The sequence below is a fragment of the Panthera leo genome, chromosome C2 (assembly GCF_018350215.1).
Source record: "Panthera leo isolate Ple1 chromosome C2, P.leo_Ple1_pat1.1, whole genome shotgun sequence".
NCBI lineage: Eukaryota > Metazoa > Chordata > Mammalia > Carnivora > Felidae > Panthera > Panthera leo.
The window spans coordinates 141,682,803-141,703,136 of record NC_056687.1 but is presented as its reverse complement, the minus strand read 5'-3'; the positions used below and the strand labels follow the sequence as shown (position 1 = coordinate 141,703,136).

The window sequence follows — 20,334 nt, the reverse complement described above, 5'->3', positions numbered from 1 at the left end:
TAAATTACTTCTAAACTGTTTTAGGATGGTCGAGATTGGAAATCTAGGCTTTGTAAATAGAGTTGAAAGTGCTTTGATCAAAACCAAATGTTTCCCTACTTATTTCCATTGCTCAAGTGGGTTGATGGTTTTTATTTATTTATTTTCAAAACCAAGGCTTTAGGAAGTGACATAGATTAAATTTTTGTAGTAGAGAAGTAACTTTGATAGAAAGCTCAGATTTTGTACTCATATACACTTACTTGATTATAGGAGATAGCAAGTTTAATTTTTTTGTGATGAAGGTAATGAATCTGCAAAGTGCATATTATTTATATTATCATATGTGCTAAATCTTAATTGTATTTTTCTTTAAATGAAAAAATCCAAATATACTCTGAAATATTCGGTTCATGATTATTAAGGTAATGCAGTAAGTGGAACTATTTTGCACAGATCTGCTCTATGGTAGATAAGTTAACCAAGTTCCCTAAAATCCCTTTCGTTAAACCTTTCACATTTAATTGTTCTTACAGGTGGTCGCAATGGTTATGGTGCAAAACTTTGTAATATTTTCAGTACAAAGTTTACAGTAGAGACTGCTTGCAAAGAATACAAGCATAGTTTTAAGCAGGTATGATAGAAATGTGTCTAATTTTTTAAAAAATTGTATTTTGTTGCTTTGCTAATAAGATAATAGAACCTTAGGTAAATTGCATTGATGCCTGTACAACTTTTTTTTTAAGCAGTAAGCACATCAATAGAGTGAAAAGACTTAAGAATGCCTAGATTTTTACATAAACCTTTTTCCTGTTCATTGAAAGCAAAGTGCTTTATTTAATAGACTTTTCCTTTAATCTAATTGAGCATTACTGAAAATGTCCTTAACCTTACAGATTAATTGAAATGCATCCACTTAGCATATTTGAAAAATTCCTCATCAGTTCATCAAATTCCTATTTCAGAATTCTGTCTTATTTTTATTCTGGTAGGCTTTTGAAAAAGTTTGAAATTTTATATAGCTAAAATAATTTTGTCAGGAAAAGCATCATACTTATTTTTGTAAAATTCTAAATAGTCATGTTGAAGAATTTGAAAGTTATTAACAGCATATAAAGTTGTGCAGTTCATTTTGCTTATTTTCAACATGAGGTTATTATAGTAGCGTTTCCCCTACCCCCCCTTATCTAGTGGTTTCACTTTCCATGGTTTTAGTTAATCCGCAATAAACCGTGGTCCAGAAGCAGATGATCCTCCTTCTGACATATTTGGAAGGTTAGTTAGTAGCCTAATACTAGGTCACAGTGCCTACATCATTCACCTCACTTCATCTCTTCATGTAGGCATTTTTCATCACAAGGAACTTGACTACAGTACAGTAAGGTATTTTGAGAGAGAAAAAGACCACTTTCACATAACTTTTATTACAGTATATTGTAATTCCATTTTATTGTTAATTTCTTACTGTGCCTAATTTATAAATCAAACTTTATCTTAGATATGTACATATAGAAAAAAACACAGTATATGTAGGATTTGATACTATCCATGGTTGCAGGTCTTGGAACATAGAGAAAGGGGAATACTGTAGTAGTGTTTAAATTTTTTTTCATCTCTGATATTATCAGTTTCCAGGATTTGTTTATTGCGAAGCTGGAAAATGGATGTAGTTATGGTAAATGATTGTTTTCATGAGCTGAGTCTTTATGTATTATAAAATATAGAAGTATTAAATATTTAAATATTTTTTCTTTTAAAGACATGGATGAATAACATGATGAAAACTTCTGAAGCCAAAATTAAACATTTTGATGGTGAAGATTACACATGCATAACATTCCAACCAGATCTGTCTAAATTTAAGATGGAAAAACTTGACAAGGATATTGTGGCCCTCATGACCAGAAGAGCTTATGATTTGGCTGGTTCATGCAAAGGGGTCAAGGTCATGTTTAATGGAAAGAAATTGCCTGTAAGTGTCTTCTAAAATAGTAAATGCTTTGTTATTTTGTGGGCAGCTTATAGTTAAATCTAACTGCTTTACGCCCTCAGTTATCTTCTAGAACAATTAAAAATACAGCATAGGATTCTATTTTACCTTCATTTATTCCATTTCTAGTGCTCCTAATTTCTTGGTGTAGATTTTAGTTTCAGATCTTAATCATATTCCTTCTGCCTGGAGATCTCTAATTTCTTGTAGGTAGGTCTGGCAATAAATTCTCTTATTCTGTTTGAAAGAGTATTTTTCTTCACTTTCAAACGGTACGGAATTTCACTGGATATAGAAATAGGGGTTTATGATATTTTTCTTTCAATGTCATTCTGTTGTCTTCTTGTTTTGCATGGTTTCTGATAAGTCGGCTGTAGTTCTTATCCTTCTTCCTCTGTTGGCAAGGTGTTTATTTTTCCCTCTGGCTGACTTGAAGATTCTCTCTCTCTCTCTCTCTCCCTCTCTCTCTCTTTTAATATGCTTAGGTGTTTATATGGGGGTTTCATTTTGTTTTTTTGATAACTGTGTATTTTTTTCATTCTGTTTTCTGAACGTCTTGGATCTGTTTGGTGTCTGTCACTAATTTTGAAAAGATTTTGGCTATTATTTCTTCAAATATTTCTTTGCTATTCTTCTGGTATTCCAGTTACACATATATTATACAGTTTGGTATTGTCCTAAGCTCCTGCACGTTGTGCTCTACTGCAGCAAGTGTCCACCAGCATTCTCATTTAGTATTCTCCAGGCTCCCTCCTCCGTAAAATAAACTTCTTTTTTTATCCTTAAATGAGACAGGGGTGGGCTGAGGAAGGGCTGGGTAGAATTATTTTATTCCTGCTATAGTAATATTTTAATACTCTCCAGCAGTATCCTTCCCCCCCTGCAAATTAAGGTGGTCCCCCCCCCCACTTTTCTGTGGATAGGATGGGGGTAAAGGAGACAGTTCTGGGTGAAATTCCCAGTGGTTGCTATTCTCTTCCCCCAACCAGCAGCACCATGGTGGGGAACTTTCTCTAGATTTTCTCTCACCTTCCCTGTGAGAACCTGCTGGGGTTTCTGGAGGAAAAGCCTGTAAGTGTAGGAACCCCTTATGATGACATCCTTCAAGTGCATCACACACCCATGCTGTCCACATTTGTCCTACAACAGTTGGTCAAATTCGTCAATTTGTTTACGGTTCCTTTTCACTTCTATGACATTAGGTAGCTTCTGCCTCACTTAAGCAAATTGGTTAGTATTCTGTGTCTCTCTATAGATACCTGTTTCTCTTCAGACTCAGGATGGCCAGCTGTCCTATGAATTCAAGTTTTTGACAGTTCTTGAAAAATCAGTGTGTTGTCTGATTTTCTTGTAAGGGCAGAAATTTCTTTTCTTGTTTTTTAAAGAATTTTTTTTTTTTCAGTTTATTTTTGTTCTGAGAGAGAGAGAAAGCGTGAGCAAGCAGGGCCGGGGCAGGGAGAGAGAGAATCCCAGGCAGGCTTGGTGCTGTCAGTGCAGAGCCTGATGTGGGGCTCCATCTCAGAAACCTTGAGATTGGGATGTGAGCTCCTGACCTGACCCGAGATCAAGAGTCACATGCTTAACCGACTGAGCCCTCAGGCGCTCCTCTTTATTTATTTATTTATTTATTTATTTATTTATTTATTTAAGCCTTCTTTGTGTCTGAACTCAACTGGAAGTCTACTTTGTCATTTTAAAACTTAAACTTCTGAAAAATTTTATAATAATTCACCTGTCCAGCTGTTCCTTCATAACCTCTTCTTATCAAGTACATATGGAAATGGATTCCTTTTTAAAAAGGGTAGGGATCAAGGAATAGAATGGGGGAAGTCGTGAAGGTTTGGATCTGAAGAATAAGAGCTGTTGTGATTGAGGGGAAATAAAAGTATAAGAGTACCTGATGGCATTCACCTAGTTGAACTGCCAATTTTAAGATTGTTTATTTTTGTTTTCAAATGAATAGGTAAATGGGTTTCGCAGTTACGTAGATCTTTATGTGAAAGACAAATTGGACGAAACTGGAGTGGCCCTGAAAGTTATTCATGAACTTGCAAATGAAAGATGGGATGTTTGTCTCACACTGAGTGAGAAGGGATTCCAGCAAATCAGCTTTGTAAATAGTATTGCGACAACAAAAGTAAGTAGGCTAGTGCTGTGTTGCCACGTCAGTGGTAGAACAGTGCTTCATTAAAAACAGCAAAATAAACAACAGTAACGATAACAAAAAACCACAAATCTGCTTTTGTGAAATTAGAATTGGCTTATGAAAACGAAAGCTTATTTTCTACGAAAATAGGTGTCTTATAATTTATTTAAACACCCACTGAGCATTAAGTTTATATGTTGAGTATTTATGGTTGAATATATTTCATGAATTTAGAATGTTAACACATTTTTATGAATTTAGAATATTAACACATTCCTTATTCTGTGTTCCTAGTTTAGAATGTAAAAGAATAATAGAGGAATCTGTTTTGGGATCAGATTTTGGAACATGTTATATGCCATTCTAAGGAGTTTGAACTGTCTTACGTAGGCTTTTGGATTTCAAAAGCAAATGAAATTGTTCTCATCTAACAGCATTTGTCCATCGATCATAATAAAGTCTTAGGCAATACAAACATGTATCCTAGAATAATCTAAAGCAATGATTTGATCATTTGTCACTCTTGTTCAAGTTTTAACTTTTTTTTGTTAATATTCAGTGTTTATAATCTAGCATCACTTTCTCAAGTCAACACATTTTGCATCAGTGATGGTGACATTTTGTCCTACATAATAGATACCTAATATACAGTGGCATAAAGATGTACAAGTTTTATTTTTCCTCATTCTTAGTTTTGTACTGTGACTCCACAGTATCATCAGGGACCAGGCTCTTCCTGACTTTCTTTTCTGCCACCCTTAGCATGTGGCTTTCCTTCTCATGCCTTTAAGATGCTTCGGTTCCAAGTTCTAGGGAGAGAGAAAGGGGCTGGGCAAATGCATATACCGACTAAATCTCTCCCTTTTTATGAGGAATACAGTAGTTTTCCTGGAAATCCCATCTGGTAGACCTCATGAACATCTTTGGCTAGAACTGGGTCAAGTGGCTGCCACTAGCTGCAAGGGAGTCTAGATTGGTTAATATTAAAAAAATTTTTTTAATGTTTATTCATTTTTGAGAGAGAGAGAGAGAGAGAGAGAGACAAAGTGTGAGCTGGGGGAGGGGTAGAGAGAGAGGGAGACAGAATCCGAAGCAGGCGCCAGGCTCTGAGCTGTCAGCACAGAGCCCGACGCGGGGCTCAAACCCATGGGCCGTGAGATCATAACTTGAGCTGAAATCGGACACTTAACTGACTGAGCCACCCAGGTGCCCCTAGATTGGTTAATATTTTCAATTGGACATGTTGCCAGGTAAAAGCCAATTTAGTTCTTTCAATAAAGGGGAGAACAGGCATTGGATAGACAACTGGCAATGGCTGTCACAGTCCCTAAATTTTAAATCTTGTGAGTGCTGTTACCACTGTCATGCCAGTATTCATTCTCACTTCCATGTTTTTTTATTCGATTGATTTTACTTTGTGTATAGCTTTATGCAGTTGGTTAATTGGCCCTATAGCCAAAAATACCTTATTTTTTAAATCCCCACTCTGTAATTCTGAGATTTATCCTATGCCTCTGAATAATTGGGTTTGTAATACTAATTCCACAAAGTTGTAAAGATTAAGTGCTGATTTGAGAACATAATGAATATGTAAGTATTTTGTTACCCTAACTATAGATGATTTTGGATTCTGTTTTTTTGTTCCTTTTTAGGGTGGACGTCATGTGGATTATGTAGTAGATCAAGTTGTTGGTAAACTGATTGAAGTAGTTAAGAAAAAGAACAAAGCTGGGGTATCAGTAAAACCTTTTCAAGTAAGTAATGCTTTGTATATAGTCTGTTGAATTGTTAAATAATACCAGTTCTGATGTTGACCTTTTTTGGGTATGTTTCCAACAGGTAAAAAACCATATATGGGTTTTTATTAATTGCCTTATCGAAAATCCAACTTTTGATTCTCAGACGAAAGAAAACATGACTCTGCAGCCCAAAAGTTTTGGGTCCAAATGCCAACTGTCAGAAAAATTTTTTAAAGCAGTGAGTAAAATTTGTATTATTTTTTCAGTGTGTTTTTATTGAAAGTTGATTTAGTTTTCTTGATTTATTTATTCTACTTGAGGTTAGTTTCTCTCTTACACTAACTGTGGGCATAGGCACTTATACTGCAAACTAATGGCTTAATTCTGAAAACTACTAAGGATAGACTTTGTTTTGTAGACTTTGTAAAACATTGGATTGTTTTGCCAAGAATAAAATAAGGGAATCCTGTAACTAATTGTGTTTTAGCTTTTTATTGGTCATTATCCAGCCAGATTTTCCTCTGACAAATGTAGATAGGTCCTTATAGGACTTCTGCTTTCATCTTTTCTACTCCTTTTAATTTCATCTACTGATTTTTACCTTTATATAGTTTTTTTTAAAAAAATTGTGGTAACCTATGCATAATATAAAATTTACCATATTCTACATATTTTATAATTTGATTTTACTTTGTACATATTTAGACTGCTTAACTTTCTGAAACTAGGTGAGAGTACAAATAAATAATGTTAGATTTTTAACTGATCCTTGTAGCTGTTAATAATTTCTCAAAATCTGTTGTATATTGGCAAGATTTATTTCACTTCCTTTGTTCGGCAGTACCATCAGTAAATATATATTAAAGAAGCATGTGTGAAGTACCTTTAAATATATTTGCACTAGGAATATAAAGATGAATAAATCACAGCCCCTCCTCTTTTGAAGTTTATAGTTTGGTTGGGGAGTGCCGTGTAATTGCCATAGAAATAACGTATCACATTCTGGTATGGGAAATTCAAAGGTAGGCTCTCACAAACAAAAACAACAATTGTTTTTCAGGTTCTAGCGTAAAGTCTATAGAAATAGTACTTTTGGATCTAATAATGAATTCTGAATACAAAGGACCCTGTATTAATGCTTCTGCAAATTTCTGCCCTTATGACATTCATGATGAAGTGATTTGATTTTAGATTTTAGATTTTTTCATTTTGAGAGGATTAAGTTTAGATTTGGCAACATAGTCCATATCTCAGACATTCCAGAAATCTATTTCATACACCTGAAACAAACTTTTTAGGATAATGAAAAATAAATACCTCCAACTTGGAGATTCTTCACTTTTTTCTTTTTGTGTTAACATCTCGTCACACGTTGACTCCCTGCGTGGTGACACACAATATATAATGTTGGAGTCCTGTTGCCATACTTGTTTAAAGCATAAGGACTATTCATGAGTTCTTGAATTCATCTAATGTTTCCTACGTATTAATAGTTTTTGTCATAGTGAATTCAAGATTTCTATTTTTGAAGGATATGAGAAATGTCAGTGTATAGAATTTCCCAGGTACTAAATTTATGGTGGATCAGGTTTTACTTGTTAATTTAACAAAATTAACTTGTATCAAAAGCTGTGTGTATTTCTCATGGAGTTTATTATAATAGAGTTTTTTTCATATTTAGGAAAGTTCTTTATTCATGTTTTTGTTTCTGTACAATAGGCTATTGTATATAGCTGCCTGAGTTAGCTTTACTGAGTTAGAGTAAAATTTGCTAGTATGTATCATTATTATCATTAGGCCATATAACTGCACAGATTCCAAGTATTACATTAATTTTAGCTAAGTGTATGAACTTCTGGCTTGTTCTTTGTTTTTAGGCCTCTAACTGTGGCATTGTAGAAAGTATTCTGAACTGGGTGAAATTTAAGGCTCAGACTCAGCTGAACAAGAAGTGTTCATCAGTAAAGTATAGTAAAATCAAAGGTATTCCCAAGCTGGATGATGCTAATGATGCTGGTAAGGTTCATATTTTTTTTCAAGATTTTGATTTAAATTTTTATCCAATTATAGAAAGTATTCATTTTCCACATGTAGTTAGACTATATGATTTTATGTTCAGAATATAATTTTACTTCATTAAAATCGTCACATGCATCACATCAATTTCCTCAAGATAGGAATTCAATAATAAAATATTCTTAATATTTTAACTGTACTATTAGTATTTAAAGTCTACTATTGTATCATGTTACTCTTACAGTCTTACTGTCATCACTGTGATTATGAATTTTTCTGGCTTCATTTTTCTCACTGGTAAAATTGAGGAGTTTGGAGTATATGTCGTTTTTAATACCTCTCAGGTGGCAAACATTCCCTGGAGTGTACATTGATACTAACAGAGGGAGACTCTGCCAAATCGCTGGCTGTGTCTGGATTAGGTGTGATCGGGCGAGACAGATACGGAGTCTTTCCACTTAGGGGAAAAATTCTTAACGTCCGAGAAGCTTCCCATAAACAGGTATCTCTCTCTTTCTTGCATATATCTCCACATATATATGATATCTTAATACTTTATTAAAATTGCTGAATTTTTAAATGTAAATTCAGACTCACTTTTTATATATTTCAACACTTTTTTAAAAAAAAGATTTTGTAATCTCTACAAACTTAGAACCCTAAGATCAAGAGTCACATGCTCTAGTGACTGGGCCAGTTTGGCGGCCTTCAACACTTTTAACATACTCTGAATTCTTTTTCTTTTTGCACAGATCATGGAAAATGCAGAAATAAACAATATTATCAAAATAGTTGGTCTACAATACAAGAAAAGTTACGATGATGCAGAATCTCTGAAAACTTTACGCTATGGGAAGATTATGATTATGACTGATCAGGTTGGTTTAAAGGTTGCCACATATTTAAAACGTACATCTTTTTGAATGCCCTTTTGATATTTGTTTCATGAGACTTACTTCAAGAAAGTAAAAGTGAAAACGATTGTACGTCAAAGGGGGGAGAAAACATTTAATGGTACTGCTTGTGTGAAACATATTTTACATTTCTGATTTATTTGGAAAGTGTTTTTGGTTATTTTAAAAATGTTTTTAAATGCACTAAGTATGAGAAGAGTAGAATACATTGTAGTAGTATTATGGGGTGGAAGCCTACCTGAAAGTTGAGTGGAAATGGTGAGATTTATAAGCAAGAAAGATTAATCAATACAGTAATTTTTTCAAGATTTTATTTAAATTCTAGTTAACATATATTGTAGTGTTGGTTTCAGGAGTAGAATTTAGTGATTCATCACTCACATATGATATGCAGTGCTCATCCTAGCGGGTGCCCTCCTTAATGCCCATCCCCCGTCCAACTTCCCTCCAGCAAGCCTCAGTCTGTTCTCTACAGTTGAGAGTTTCTTATGGTTTGCCTCCCTCTATTTTTTATTTCCCTTCCACTATGTTTGTCTGTTTTGTTTCTTATATTCCGCATATGAGTGAAATCATATGGTATTTGTCTTTCTCTGACTTATTTTGCTTAGGATAATACACTCTAGCTCCATCCACATTGTTGCAAATGGCAAGATTTCATTCTTTTGGATGGCTGAGTAATATTCCGTTGTGTGTGTGTGTGTGTGTGTGTGTGTGTGTGTGTGTGTGTGCGCGCGCGCGTGCGTGCGTATACACACACCCCACATCTTCTTTATCCATTCATCAGTGGATGGACATTTGACCTCTTTCCATAACTTGGCTATTGTTGATAATGCTGTTTTAAACTTCAGGATGCATATTCCCCTTCATATCACTATTTTTACATCCTTTGGATAAATACCTAGTAGTGCAATTGCTGGGTCATTGGCTAGTTCTATTTTTAACGAACCTCCATACTGTTTTCCAGAGTGGCTGTACCAGTGTGCATTCCCACCAACAGTGTAAGAGGGTTCCCCTTTCTCTGCATCCTCACCAACATCTGTTGTTTACCGTGCTGTTACTTTTAGCTGTTATCACAGGTGTGAGGTGGTATCTCATTGTGGTTTTGATTTGTGTTTCCCTGATGAACAGTGATGTTGAGCCTCTTTTCATGTATTTGTTTCTATGTCATTTATTTCTGTTCAAAGCTTTATTATTTCCCTTCTGCTGGCTTTAGGCTTCACTTGCTTTTCCTTTTCTAGCTCTTTTAGGTATGAGGTTAGTTTGTGTATTTGAGACTTTTTTTGTTTCTCGAGTTAGGCCTGTATTGCTACATATTCTATATTGCTATATACTTCCTTCTTAGGACCGGTTTTGCTGCATTCTAAACACTGTCGTGTTTTCATCTTCTTTTGTTTCCATGTGTTCTTTTATTTCTTCTTTAAAGTCCTGGTTAATCCATTCATATTTGAATAGGATGTTCTTTAACCCCCATGTATTTGTGGTCTTTCCAATTTTTTCTTGTGGTTGACTTCAAGTTTCATAGAGTTGTGGTCTGAAAATAATCATGGTATGATCTCAATCTTTTTGTACTGGTTGAGACCTGATTTGTTACCTAGTGTGTGATCTCTTCTGGAGAATGTTACGTGTGCACTCAAAAAGAACGTGTATTCTGCTTTAGGATGACATGTTCTGAATATATCTGTTATGTCCATCCAGTCAGGTGTGTCATTCAAAGCCGTTGTTGCCTTGTTGATTTTCTTTGTCCTTTGCTGTAAGTAGGGGGCTAACATCCTCTAGTATTATTGTATTGTTATCAATGAGTTTCTTTATGTATGTTGTTAATTGATTTATATATTGGGGTGCTCCAAGTTGGGGGTATAAATATTTACAGTTGTTAGATCTTCCTGTTGGATAGATCCCTTTATTATTATATAGTGCTCTTTTTCATCTCTTGTTAGTCTTTGGTTTAAAATCTAGTTTGTCTGATATAAGTATGGCTACTCCAGCTTTCTTTTGACGTCCATTAGCATGATAGATTGTTCTCCATCCCCATACTTTGAGTCTGGAAGTGTCTTGGTTCCAAAATGAGTCTCTTATAGGCAGCATGTAGATGGGGTCTTGTTTTTTATCCATTCTGACACCCTGTTTCCTTTGATTGGAGCATTTAGTCTATTTACATTCAGGGTGATTATTGATCAGTATGAAGTTAGTGCTATTGTATTACCTATAAAGTTGTTGTTTCTGGAGATTTTCCCTGTTCCTTTGTAGTTTTTGTTTCTTTTGGTCTTTCTTTCCCACTCAGAGTCCCCTTTAATATTTCTTGCAGGGTTGGTTTAGTGGTCGCAAACTCTAATTTTTGCTTAGGAGACTCTTTATCTCTCCTTCTATTCTGAATAACAGCCTTGCTGGATAAAGTATTCTTGGCTGAGTATTTTTCCCATTCAGCACGTTGAATATCTCATGCCACTCCCTTCTGGCCTGCCAAGTTTCTGGTGGAGACATCTGCTGCTAACCTTATTTGTCTTCCCTTGTAGGTTAGGGATTTCTTTTCCCTTGCCGATTTCAGGATTCTTTCTTTATCTCTTCTGTATTTTGCAAATTTTACCATGATATGTTTTGGTATTGGCCTGCTTTTGTTGATTTTCATGGGAGTTCTCTGTGCCTCCTGGATTTGGATGTCTGTTTCTTTCCCCAGATTAGGGAACTTTTCACCTATAATTTGCTCAAATAAACCTTCTGCTCCATTTCCCTTCTCTTCTTCTGGAACTGCTGTGATGTGAATGTTATTACTCTTTATGGAGTTGCTGAGTTCCCTAAGTTTACATTCATAATCCAGTATTTTTCTTTCCCTTTTCTTTTTCAGATTCATTATTTTCCATAATTTTATTTTTTATATCACCTATTCATTTCTGTGCTACTTCCATCCTTGTGATCATTATATCCAGTCAGTTTTGAATCTTGGCTATAGCATTTTTAATTTCAGATCGACTAGTTTTTAGGTCTTTTATCTTTGTGATAAGGGACTCCTTGGTGTCTTCTATGCTTTTCTCAAGCCCAGCTGGTATCCTTACGATTGTTTTAAATTCTGCTTCAGGCATCTTACTTATATTTGTTTTGATTATTCCCTGGCCCCATCCCTTCTTTCTTTTGGGATGAATTCCTTTGTCTTGGCATTTTGTCTAGGTCTCTGTCTTCTGTGTGTTAGGAAAACCTGTTATGATTCCTGACCCTGAGAGTAATGGCTATTTTAAGAAGAACTCATATATTGTCCAGGGCCTGGTGCTTCAGGAAGTGTTTCTGATGTATGCTGTATGCACTTGGCTGTTGTGTTTTGGCTGTTCTTTCCCTTAGGTCAATCGGCTGCAGAGTTTCTCCTTGCCTGCAGTGGGAACTGTTTGGACCTTGTCCCGTGTGTGGCGAATTTTAACTGTGTTTTGGTCTATTTGTTAAAACAAGCTAGATCCTATTTCCCTTAGAGCTGAAGCTTTGCAGCACTCTATGGTCAGTAGACTTGGTGTGTGCAGTGTGGGGGGTGGTGGTGGTGGTGTGCTGGTCTCCTAGGGGAGGGGCCCACTGTGCTGCTTCCCTGACTCTCAGGCACACTGCCCTAGTGAAAAAGTACCTGCAGAGCACAGAGGGGCGGAGCTTGGTGTAGACATCTCAAGCTCCTCACTGAATTTCATCAGTGCTGATGGGTGGGGACAAAAGGACCTCTCTGTTAGCACCAGCATCCAGGTTAGCTGCCCTCAGCAGGTTACTCTGCTCCTGTGCTAATGAACAGGGCAGCTCAGTGGCACCTGCCGACTCTTGTCCTCTGAGAGGCAGTGCCTCCTCTCCCAAATGCACTCCAAGAAGAGGAACTGTCTCTCCCAGTGCAATCCAGAGGATCCACAGACTACGCTGTTCGCTCCCGACTTCTCCACAGCAGTACCGCTGTGTCTGCCAGGCTCCACCCTGGAGAAAGCACAGATTTCTAGAAATTCAGACTTTGGGCTCTGTTGCTTGTAAAAACTTGTGATTATCAGCCTCTCTCATTTTCTCAGTCAGTGGTTTTGGGGAAGTGCTTTTTCTTGTGCAGCCCCATGTGCTGTGTGCTCACGAGCTCTCGCTCGCTTGAGCTCTCTCTCTCCTGTGCATGCATGCTCTTTCTCTTTCTCTCACCCTACCCTGCTCCTCTCTCCATGATCAGGGCTTCCTCCCCTCTGCAGCACCCGCGATTCTTTTCTCTGCACCTCCTACCTTCCATGATGTGGACTCTTTTCTCCCTTTAGTTGTGCAGTTTGTTTTCTCAGTCCTCAGATTGATTTCTTGGGTGTTTAGAATGATTTGATATTTATCTGTGTTCGAGGGAGAGATAACCATAGGATCCCCCTACTACTCTGCCATCTTAACCACTTAGGATATTGGTTAGTATTTGTATATGATGATATAATTTGGGATGTGTAAAAAGTAGGACTCGAATAGTAAAATGGCAATAATTAGGAATGAACCAGAAAATTGAAAAGGAAGAATTTCATATGCATCCAACTGCATGTCTCAGGTACTGTAATTAAAAACATTTGTAGAGAAAATCTTCCACTGAAAAAGTTGCTGTATAGTTTTAAGCAAAAATTTGGCTGTTTTTATATCAAGAGAATACTTATGAATACCTGTACTCCGTGGGTTACTACGTTTTATGTATTTCCATCCTTAAATCATTATTTTAGTGAAATCTATATAAGATACAGGAGTGCTGATGCATAGAGGCACTTGTACCCCAATGTTTATAAGCGGCACTTTCAACAATAGCCAAATTATGGGAAGAGCCTAAATGTCCATCAGTTGATGAATGGATAAAGAAGTTGTGGTTTATATATACAATGGAATACTACTTGGCAATGAGAAAGAATGAAATATGGCCTTTTGTAGCAACATGGATGGAACTGGAGAGTGTTATGCTAAGTGAAATAAATCGTACAGAGAAAGACAGATACCATATATTTTCACTCCTATGTGGATCTTGAGAAACTTCACAGAAGACCATGGGGGAGGAGAAGGGGAAAAAAAAGTTACAGAGAGTGAAGGAGGCAAACCATAAGAGACTCTTAAAAAACTGAGAATAAACTGAGGGTTGATGGGGGGTGGGAGGGAGGGGAAAGTAGGTGATGGGAATTGCAAAAAAAATAAAACACTTAAGAATAATTACCACCCCCCAAATCTATATAAAACATGTAACGGTAGTATATTTTGTAATGACAAGAAGATTTAATGTATAACTAGCCATATTCATTATTTGAATTTTAAGAAAATATTTACTGTGATGATCTAAAGGATAATTTTTACTGTTTTATAAAATGTAGTTCCCAAATTTGAATGGAATTTTACCTGTGTTGCATTCATACCTTTTAAAATTTGGTTATATAAGTAATTTTATTTCATAAAATTATTATAGCACTCTGTACTAACATTTATTTAGGATCAAGATGGTTCTCACATAAAAGGCCTGCTTATTAATTTCATCCATCACAATTGGCCATCACTTTTGAAGCATGGTTTTCTTGAAGAGTTCATTACTCCTATTGTAAAGGTACTATTTACATTAATATATTTTTATACTGTTGTCTTAAAGAATAGCAGAAAACTAATTTTTTTATTTTATTAATTTAAGGCTAGCAAAAATAAGCAGGAACTTTCCTTCTATAGTATTCCTGAATTTGACGAGTGGAAAAAACATATAGAAAACCAGAAAGCCTGGAAAATAAAGTACTACAAAGGTTTGTATTTTAAAATACTTATTTGTGATGTTACTACTGACATAAATATGTTTTGAGATCATTATAAAATAATTTGAAAATATGTTTTAGACTACAAAAATAGCTGTTGCTGATTTTAAAAGAATTATTTTGGAAAATTTTGTAGAAGTAGAGAGGGTGGTATGATGGGCTTCCCATGCACTTTAACAGTCACCATCTCATTGCCAATCCTGTTTATCAAAACTCTTCTCACCTTCCCATTAATTTGAAATAACTTCCAGACGTTCTATTATTTCCATAATACTTTATTCATTTATTTTTAAAAATTTTTTTAAGTTTATTTTGAGAGAGAGAGCAGAGGAGGGGCAGAGAGAGTGAGGGAGGGAGGGAGAGAATCCCAGGCACGCTCAATGCTGTCAGAGCAGAGCCCGATGTGGGGCTTGAACTCACGAACCGTGAGATCATGACCTGAGCCGAAACCAAGAGTCAGATGCTTAACCGACTGAGCCACCCAGGCGCCCCTCCATAATATTTTAGTATGTATCTCTAAAAGAATGTTTTAAAAATGTCCCTAATTTCATTATCATACCTTTCTTTAATAACCTTACATATTCAGTTGGTGTTAAAATTCTCCTAATTATTAAAAAAATTATTTTTGAGTTAGGATCCAATCAAGGGCCACAGGTTGCATTTGGTTTGATAAATCTGTTAACTCTTAATTTATTGCTTCTCTTTCATTTTTTTTTCCTTGCAGTTCATTTGTTCAAAAGGTCGGATTGTTTGTCCTGCATAATTTTCTGCATTCTGAATTTTGATGATTATCACTGTAATTTCATTAAATATATAGTATGTTCCTTTGTCCCTTATTTTCTGTTTAAAAAATTGGTAGTTAAATCAGAGGCTTTATATAGATTTGGATTAGATTTATGTGGCAAAAACATTTAATAGGTAACTTTGTATATTTATGTCAAGAGGCCTGTAATATCTGAGTTTTCTTTGTTAAGATTGACCCATTGCTATAGGTGTTGCTAGCTTGATCTATCAGCTTTTAACCTAATAGTTTTAAACAACTGTTAATGTTCACAATTCATGTAAATTTTTTTAGCTTTATTGAAGAATAATTGACAAAATTATACATATTTAAAATGTACAACATGATGACTTGATATATATATTGGAAAATGATTACCACAGTCAATGTATCTATTACCTCACATAGTTAATTTTTTCTGTTTATAGAGGGAACATTTAAGATTATTCTCTCAGTAATTTTCAAGTATACAATACAGTATTATTAAGTATAGGCACCATGCTATACATTAAATCCCGAGAATTTATTCACCTGATAACAAAAAGTTTGTATTCTTTGATTGAACTTTCCCCATATGCCCCTCTCCCCAGCCCCTGGCAAATACCATTTTGTTCTCTTTCTGTGAGTTCAACTTTTTTAGATTCTACATATGAATGAGATCATACGGTATTTGTTCTCTGTCTGGATTATTTTCAACTTTATTTTTTAAATTGTGCAGGTTTGGGTACCAGCACAGCTAAAGAAGCAAAAGAATATTTTGCTGATATGGAAAGGCACCGTATCTTGTTTAGATATGCTGGCCCTGAAGATGATGCTGCCATTACCTTGGTAATCAAGTTAATTAAAACATTTTTTTCCTAATATCCATCTCTCTACCTGCCATACCTTTCTTTCTAGTCTTGGTTTTCTGTGATAAGTCTCTTTTGAACTGGAATGCCCAAACTAGTTAATCTTAGTGTTTCTTCAGCCCAGTCTCACACAAATTATGCTGTGCTTTCAGAGTTCTTTAATTGAAAGACTTCTGTTCAAGTATATCTTGGACAGAAGCATATTTAAAAAAAACCCTTAATTTCTGAGCAATTAATAATTAGTTATTTGCCATTATAAATTTTAATGGTATAATGAAATTCATTTAATCTTTAATATTTTGAATTGTTACCTGGAATCTTTCAGGCATTCAGTAAGAAGAAGATTGATGACAGAAAAGAATGGTTAACAAATTTTATGGAAGATCGGAGACAGCGTAGGTTACATGGCTTACCAGAGGTTAGTCATAAAGAGTGGTGGTCTGGGGGAAGAAAGAGACTAAAAGTCATGCAGGACTAATGACTGTGTTGCTGTGTAACTTTTTTCTTAGCAATTTTTGTATGGTACAGCAACAAAGCATTTGACTTACAATGATTTCATCAACAAAGAATTGATTCTCTTCTCAAACTCAGACAATGAAAGATCTATACCATCTCTTGTTGATGGTAAGTAGCTTTTGTTTGAAAATCTTTCTCACTTTTGTATGTAGTTATTGAGTATATTCTTAATATCATGTATTCTAAGCCATTCTTATAATGAATTTTAAAAATCTGAATTTGTTTTTGAGATCTTTTGGTAGTACTGAAATCTTTTATAGTCCTTGATTCTTTAGAATCTTTTAAACTCTTTTTAAAAAGTTTTTTAGGAAAATTAGGGCAAAGTTTTGAAAGTTTTAACTCAAGTTGATTGCGGACTTTTAAAAATAAAAAGTAAAATCAGATTTTGATAAATTCTAAAATATTTAACTGAGACTAATTTTAAAAAATGCTTCTTGGGGCGCCTGGGTGGCTCAGTCGGTTGGGTGTCTGACTTCGGCTCAGGTCATGATCTGTCAGGCTGTGAGTTCGAGCCCTGCATCAGGCTCCATGCTGACAGCTCGGAGCCTGGAGCCTGTTTCAGATTCTGTGTCTCCTTCTCTCTGACCCTCCCCCATTCATGCTGTGTCTCTCTCTGTCTCAAAAATGAATAAACGTTAAAAAAAAAATGCTTCTTTATTTATTTTGAGAGAGAGGAGGGGAGAATCCCAAGCAGGCTCTGTGCTGTCAGCGTAGAGCCTGATGTGGGGCTCAGTGTCACGACCATGAGATCATGACCAGAGCTGAAGTCAAGAGTTAGACACTTAACCTACTGAGCCACCCAGGCACCCCCTGAGACTAAATTTTAAAAACACCTTTATACCTCAGTACCCAAAAACTTATGCCAAAAAATCTTTAGAAACTGGCACCCAGTAGTTAGAGCAGATTTTTGTCTTCTATCTAGAAACATTTAATTTTCATTTTATAACTTTTAGCAAGTTGATCTTTGTGTTCCTTGGGTTTTCAGCTAATAGCAGATGGTTTTACCCATCCATGTAATTCAGTTTTAAGTTACATCCCTTCTGTGAAGTCTTCTCTAACAACTGCAGTCTAAATTGGTTTCAGATGCCTAAACTTTTATTCCAATATTGTGTGCCTGTTATTTTACTTGTGTCAATTTTGCCTCCTCAGTTAGATTATAAAATTCTCAAGGAAAGTGGCCATATTTTGTCATCCTCTTGTTTCTACCTGCTCTGGGCCCACAATGATGATGATAGCTAGCCTATACTGAAAAGCTTATTACTGTGCTCACTGATCTAGAGCAAGAAGAATGATAAGGAAGCAGAATACTTTGCTTGCATTATCTCATGTAATCCTTATGATCACCCTGTTAGGAAGGTAATTATTTCTGTTACACTGATGAGGACACTGAGACTTACTGGTTTAGTAATTTGCAAAAAGTCAAATGGTAAACGGACAAGTTGAGGAGAGTATACAGATTAGTGGGATTCTAAAGCCTGCATTCTTAACTGCCATAACACGTCTCTTCTTTATAAGGGTTTCTGATTTGGGATACTCTAATAATATACTTGTCAAGATCATTGATGGTTTGTTGCTACTTTAGTTACAACTGACATTTGGGTGTATGGATGTTTGGCAACTCCTGTGAAAGGAATTTGGTACCACTGAGCGGTTCTTTAAGACCACCAGCAGGTGGGCTTTTACATGGTACTTCACTTTTGGAATAGACTGAGATGGTGTAAAATCATGTTACTATGTACTTAGTTTGTTAGAAAATCTCAGGTAACAATTTGTTATTTTTCAAAAGGAAACTGTTACCTTGCTTTTTTCTCTTGAATATATGGAGCATTGTTGTCATTAAAAGAAACATTGCAACGATATCTCAAGTAATATTTTTAAAAGAGGCATTGCTCTTTTTAAAAATAGGCTTTAAACCAGGCCAACGTAAAGTTTTATTTACCTGTTTCAAGAGGAATGATAAACGTGAAGTAAAAGTTGCCCAGTTGGCTGGATCTGTTGCTGAGATGTCTGCTTATCATCATGGAGAAGTAAGCATTAAGATTGGAATCAACTGAGAACTATACTTACTGGCATGAAGAATGATAATTAAGCATAATAAAGTATTTTTTCTTTTGTAAATTCTTTGGAAATGTGTAAGAGAATCAAGAATTTGGACTTTAATAACAATTAGGGAATATGTATGCAAAGTTTAGGATATTAACGTCATATTCTGTTTCTGTGTTGTAGCAAGCATTGATGATGACTATTGTGAATTTGGCTCAGAACTTTGTGGGAAGTAACAACATTAACTTGCTTCAGCCAATTGGTCAGTTTGGAACTCGGCTTCATGGTGGCAAAGATGCTGCAAGCCCCCGTTATATTTTCACAATGTTAAGGTAACAGTTTGCTTTTGCTGATACAGTGGTGTAAAGTTCTATTTGAAGTTTCTATTGGAACTAAAATGTTTAACAGAATTGTAATATGGAAATGATTGGGTACTGTAGTGAGGGTGAATGTTCCAAATTATTTGACTGCAAATAGAATGAAGTTTTTTTGATCTCAGTGTTTGGGAGTTATTGGTGAAACCAGTCCTAATTAATGTAAGGATGTTTTCTGATCCAAGTTTACTTTATAGGCTGAGGAGAGGTTTTGGGGTTTAGTCAGAGTAAGAGGAAATCCATAAAACATTATTTACTAATACTAAGAAATTAAGTAGGCTAGTAAGTAAGCACATAAGTAAAATAGGGCTATTTTATTCTGGCTTTCTGCCTGAAAAATCTATTTGGTAATAAGTTTAGTAAATTGGTTAAGTACATGTAATCAAATATTTTAAAAAATGCATTCCTCTTTTTGAAATATAGTCTTTAATTATGTATAAAGTTTTATTTCCTAAAACCAAGCCATTTTTCCATATTTTTTCCCCCTTTCATTAGCTCTTTATCAAGACTGCTTTTTCCTGCTGTGGATGACAACCTGCTTAAATTCCTTTATGATGATAATCAACGTGTAGAGCCTGAGTGGTATATTCCTATAATTCCCATGGTTTTAATAAATGGTGCTGAGGGCATTGGCACTGGATGGGCCTGTAAACTACCCAACTATGATGCTAGGGAAATTGTGAACAACGTCAGACGAATGCTAGATGGCTTGGATCCTCATCCTATGGTAATTGTTTAGAACTTCCTGCTTATATTGTTTATTTAACAAATGGTAATGTGTAAACTACAAAGTCCAGTCATTTTAGAAAAGTATTGGAACCATTTTCATTTTGGAACATATTGTAGACAATAAAGACCTTATTAGTGTGTACTTGATATGTGCTTATGGTAAAAAGTATAAGCTTTGGAAAAAGCCTGGAGAATAAGGATTATGGGGAGAAACTTTATTGAAAATTAAAAATAACTCATTTCAGGCTTTTAAATATCTAAATTATGTAGAGAATAATAGTTTCATGACAAAATTATATGCAACTTTGTTTTTGTTCTCAAACTAATAAATCCTATTAGAGTTGTAAGGACACTTAACAGATTGTATATATTTTAATGTATCCTCATAATTTTAATTTTGTCCTATAGCATCCACTGTGCTTATTTTGCCCCAAACTCCCTCCAAGAAAAACTTCTTAAAAAGGTGTCTTCCCTTTGTTGACTTGATTTAAAATCATTTGGAAGTTTCCCTTTATAAA

At 35.3% G+C, this 20,334-nt stretch overlaps 1 protein-coding gene across 2 annotated transcripts in view; it reads left to right on the top strand.

The window, feature by feature from the left end:
* The window catches only part of TOP2B (DNA topoisomerase II beta), a 65,363-nt gene that overhangs the window by 23,378 nt on the left and 21,651 nt on the right, over window positions 1-20,334 (top strand). For both annotated transcript variants that reach the window (XM_042903064.1, XM_042903063.1), the window contains exons 6-21: window positions 516-613; window positions 1,739-1,951; window positions 3,933-4,106; window positions 5,768-5,869; window positions 5,955-6,092; window positions 7,732-7,870; window positions 8,215-8,372; window positions 8,623-8,748; window positions 14,219-14,329; window positions 14,411-14,516; window positions 16,025-16,134; window positions 16,480-16,572; window positions 16,664-16,778; window positions 18,576-18,697; window positions 18,897-19,045; window positions 19,583-19,814. In XM_042903064.1, coding sequence (XP_042758998.1) covers window positions 516-613; window positions 1,739-1,951; window positions 3,933-4,106; window positions 5,768-5,869; window positions 5,955-6,092; window positions 7,732-7,870; window positions 8,215-8,372; window positions 8,623-8,748; window positions 14,219-14,329; window positions 14,411-14,516; window positions 16,025-16,134; window positions 16,480-16,572; window positions 16,664-16,778; window positions 18,576-18,697; window positions 18,897-19,045; window positions 19,583-19,814 — 2,186 coding nt within the window. The remainder of the gene's footprint in view (window positions 1-515; window positions 614-1,738; window positions 1,952-3,932; window positions 4,107-5,767; window positions 5,870-5,954; window positions 6,093-7,731; window positions 7,871-8,214; window positions 8,373-8,622; window positions 8,749-14,218; window positions 14,330-14,410; window positions 14,517-16,024; window positions 16,135-16,479; window positions 16,573-16,663; window positions 16,779-18,575; window positions 18,698-18,896; window positions 19,046-19,582; window positions 19,815-20,334) is intronic.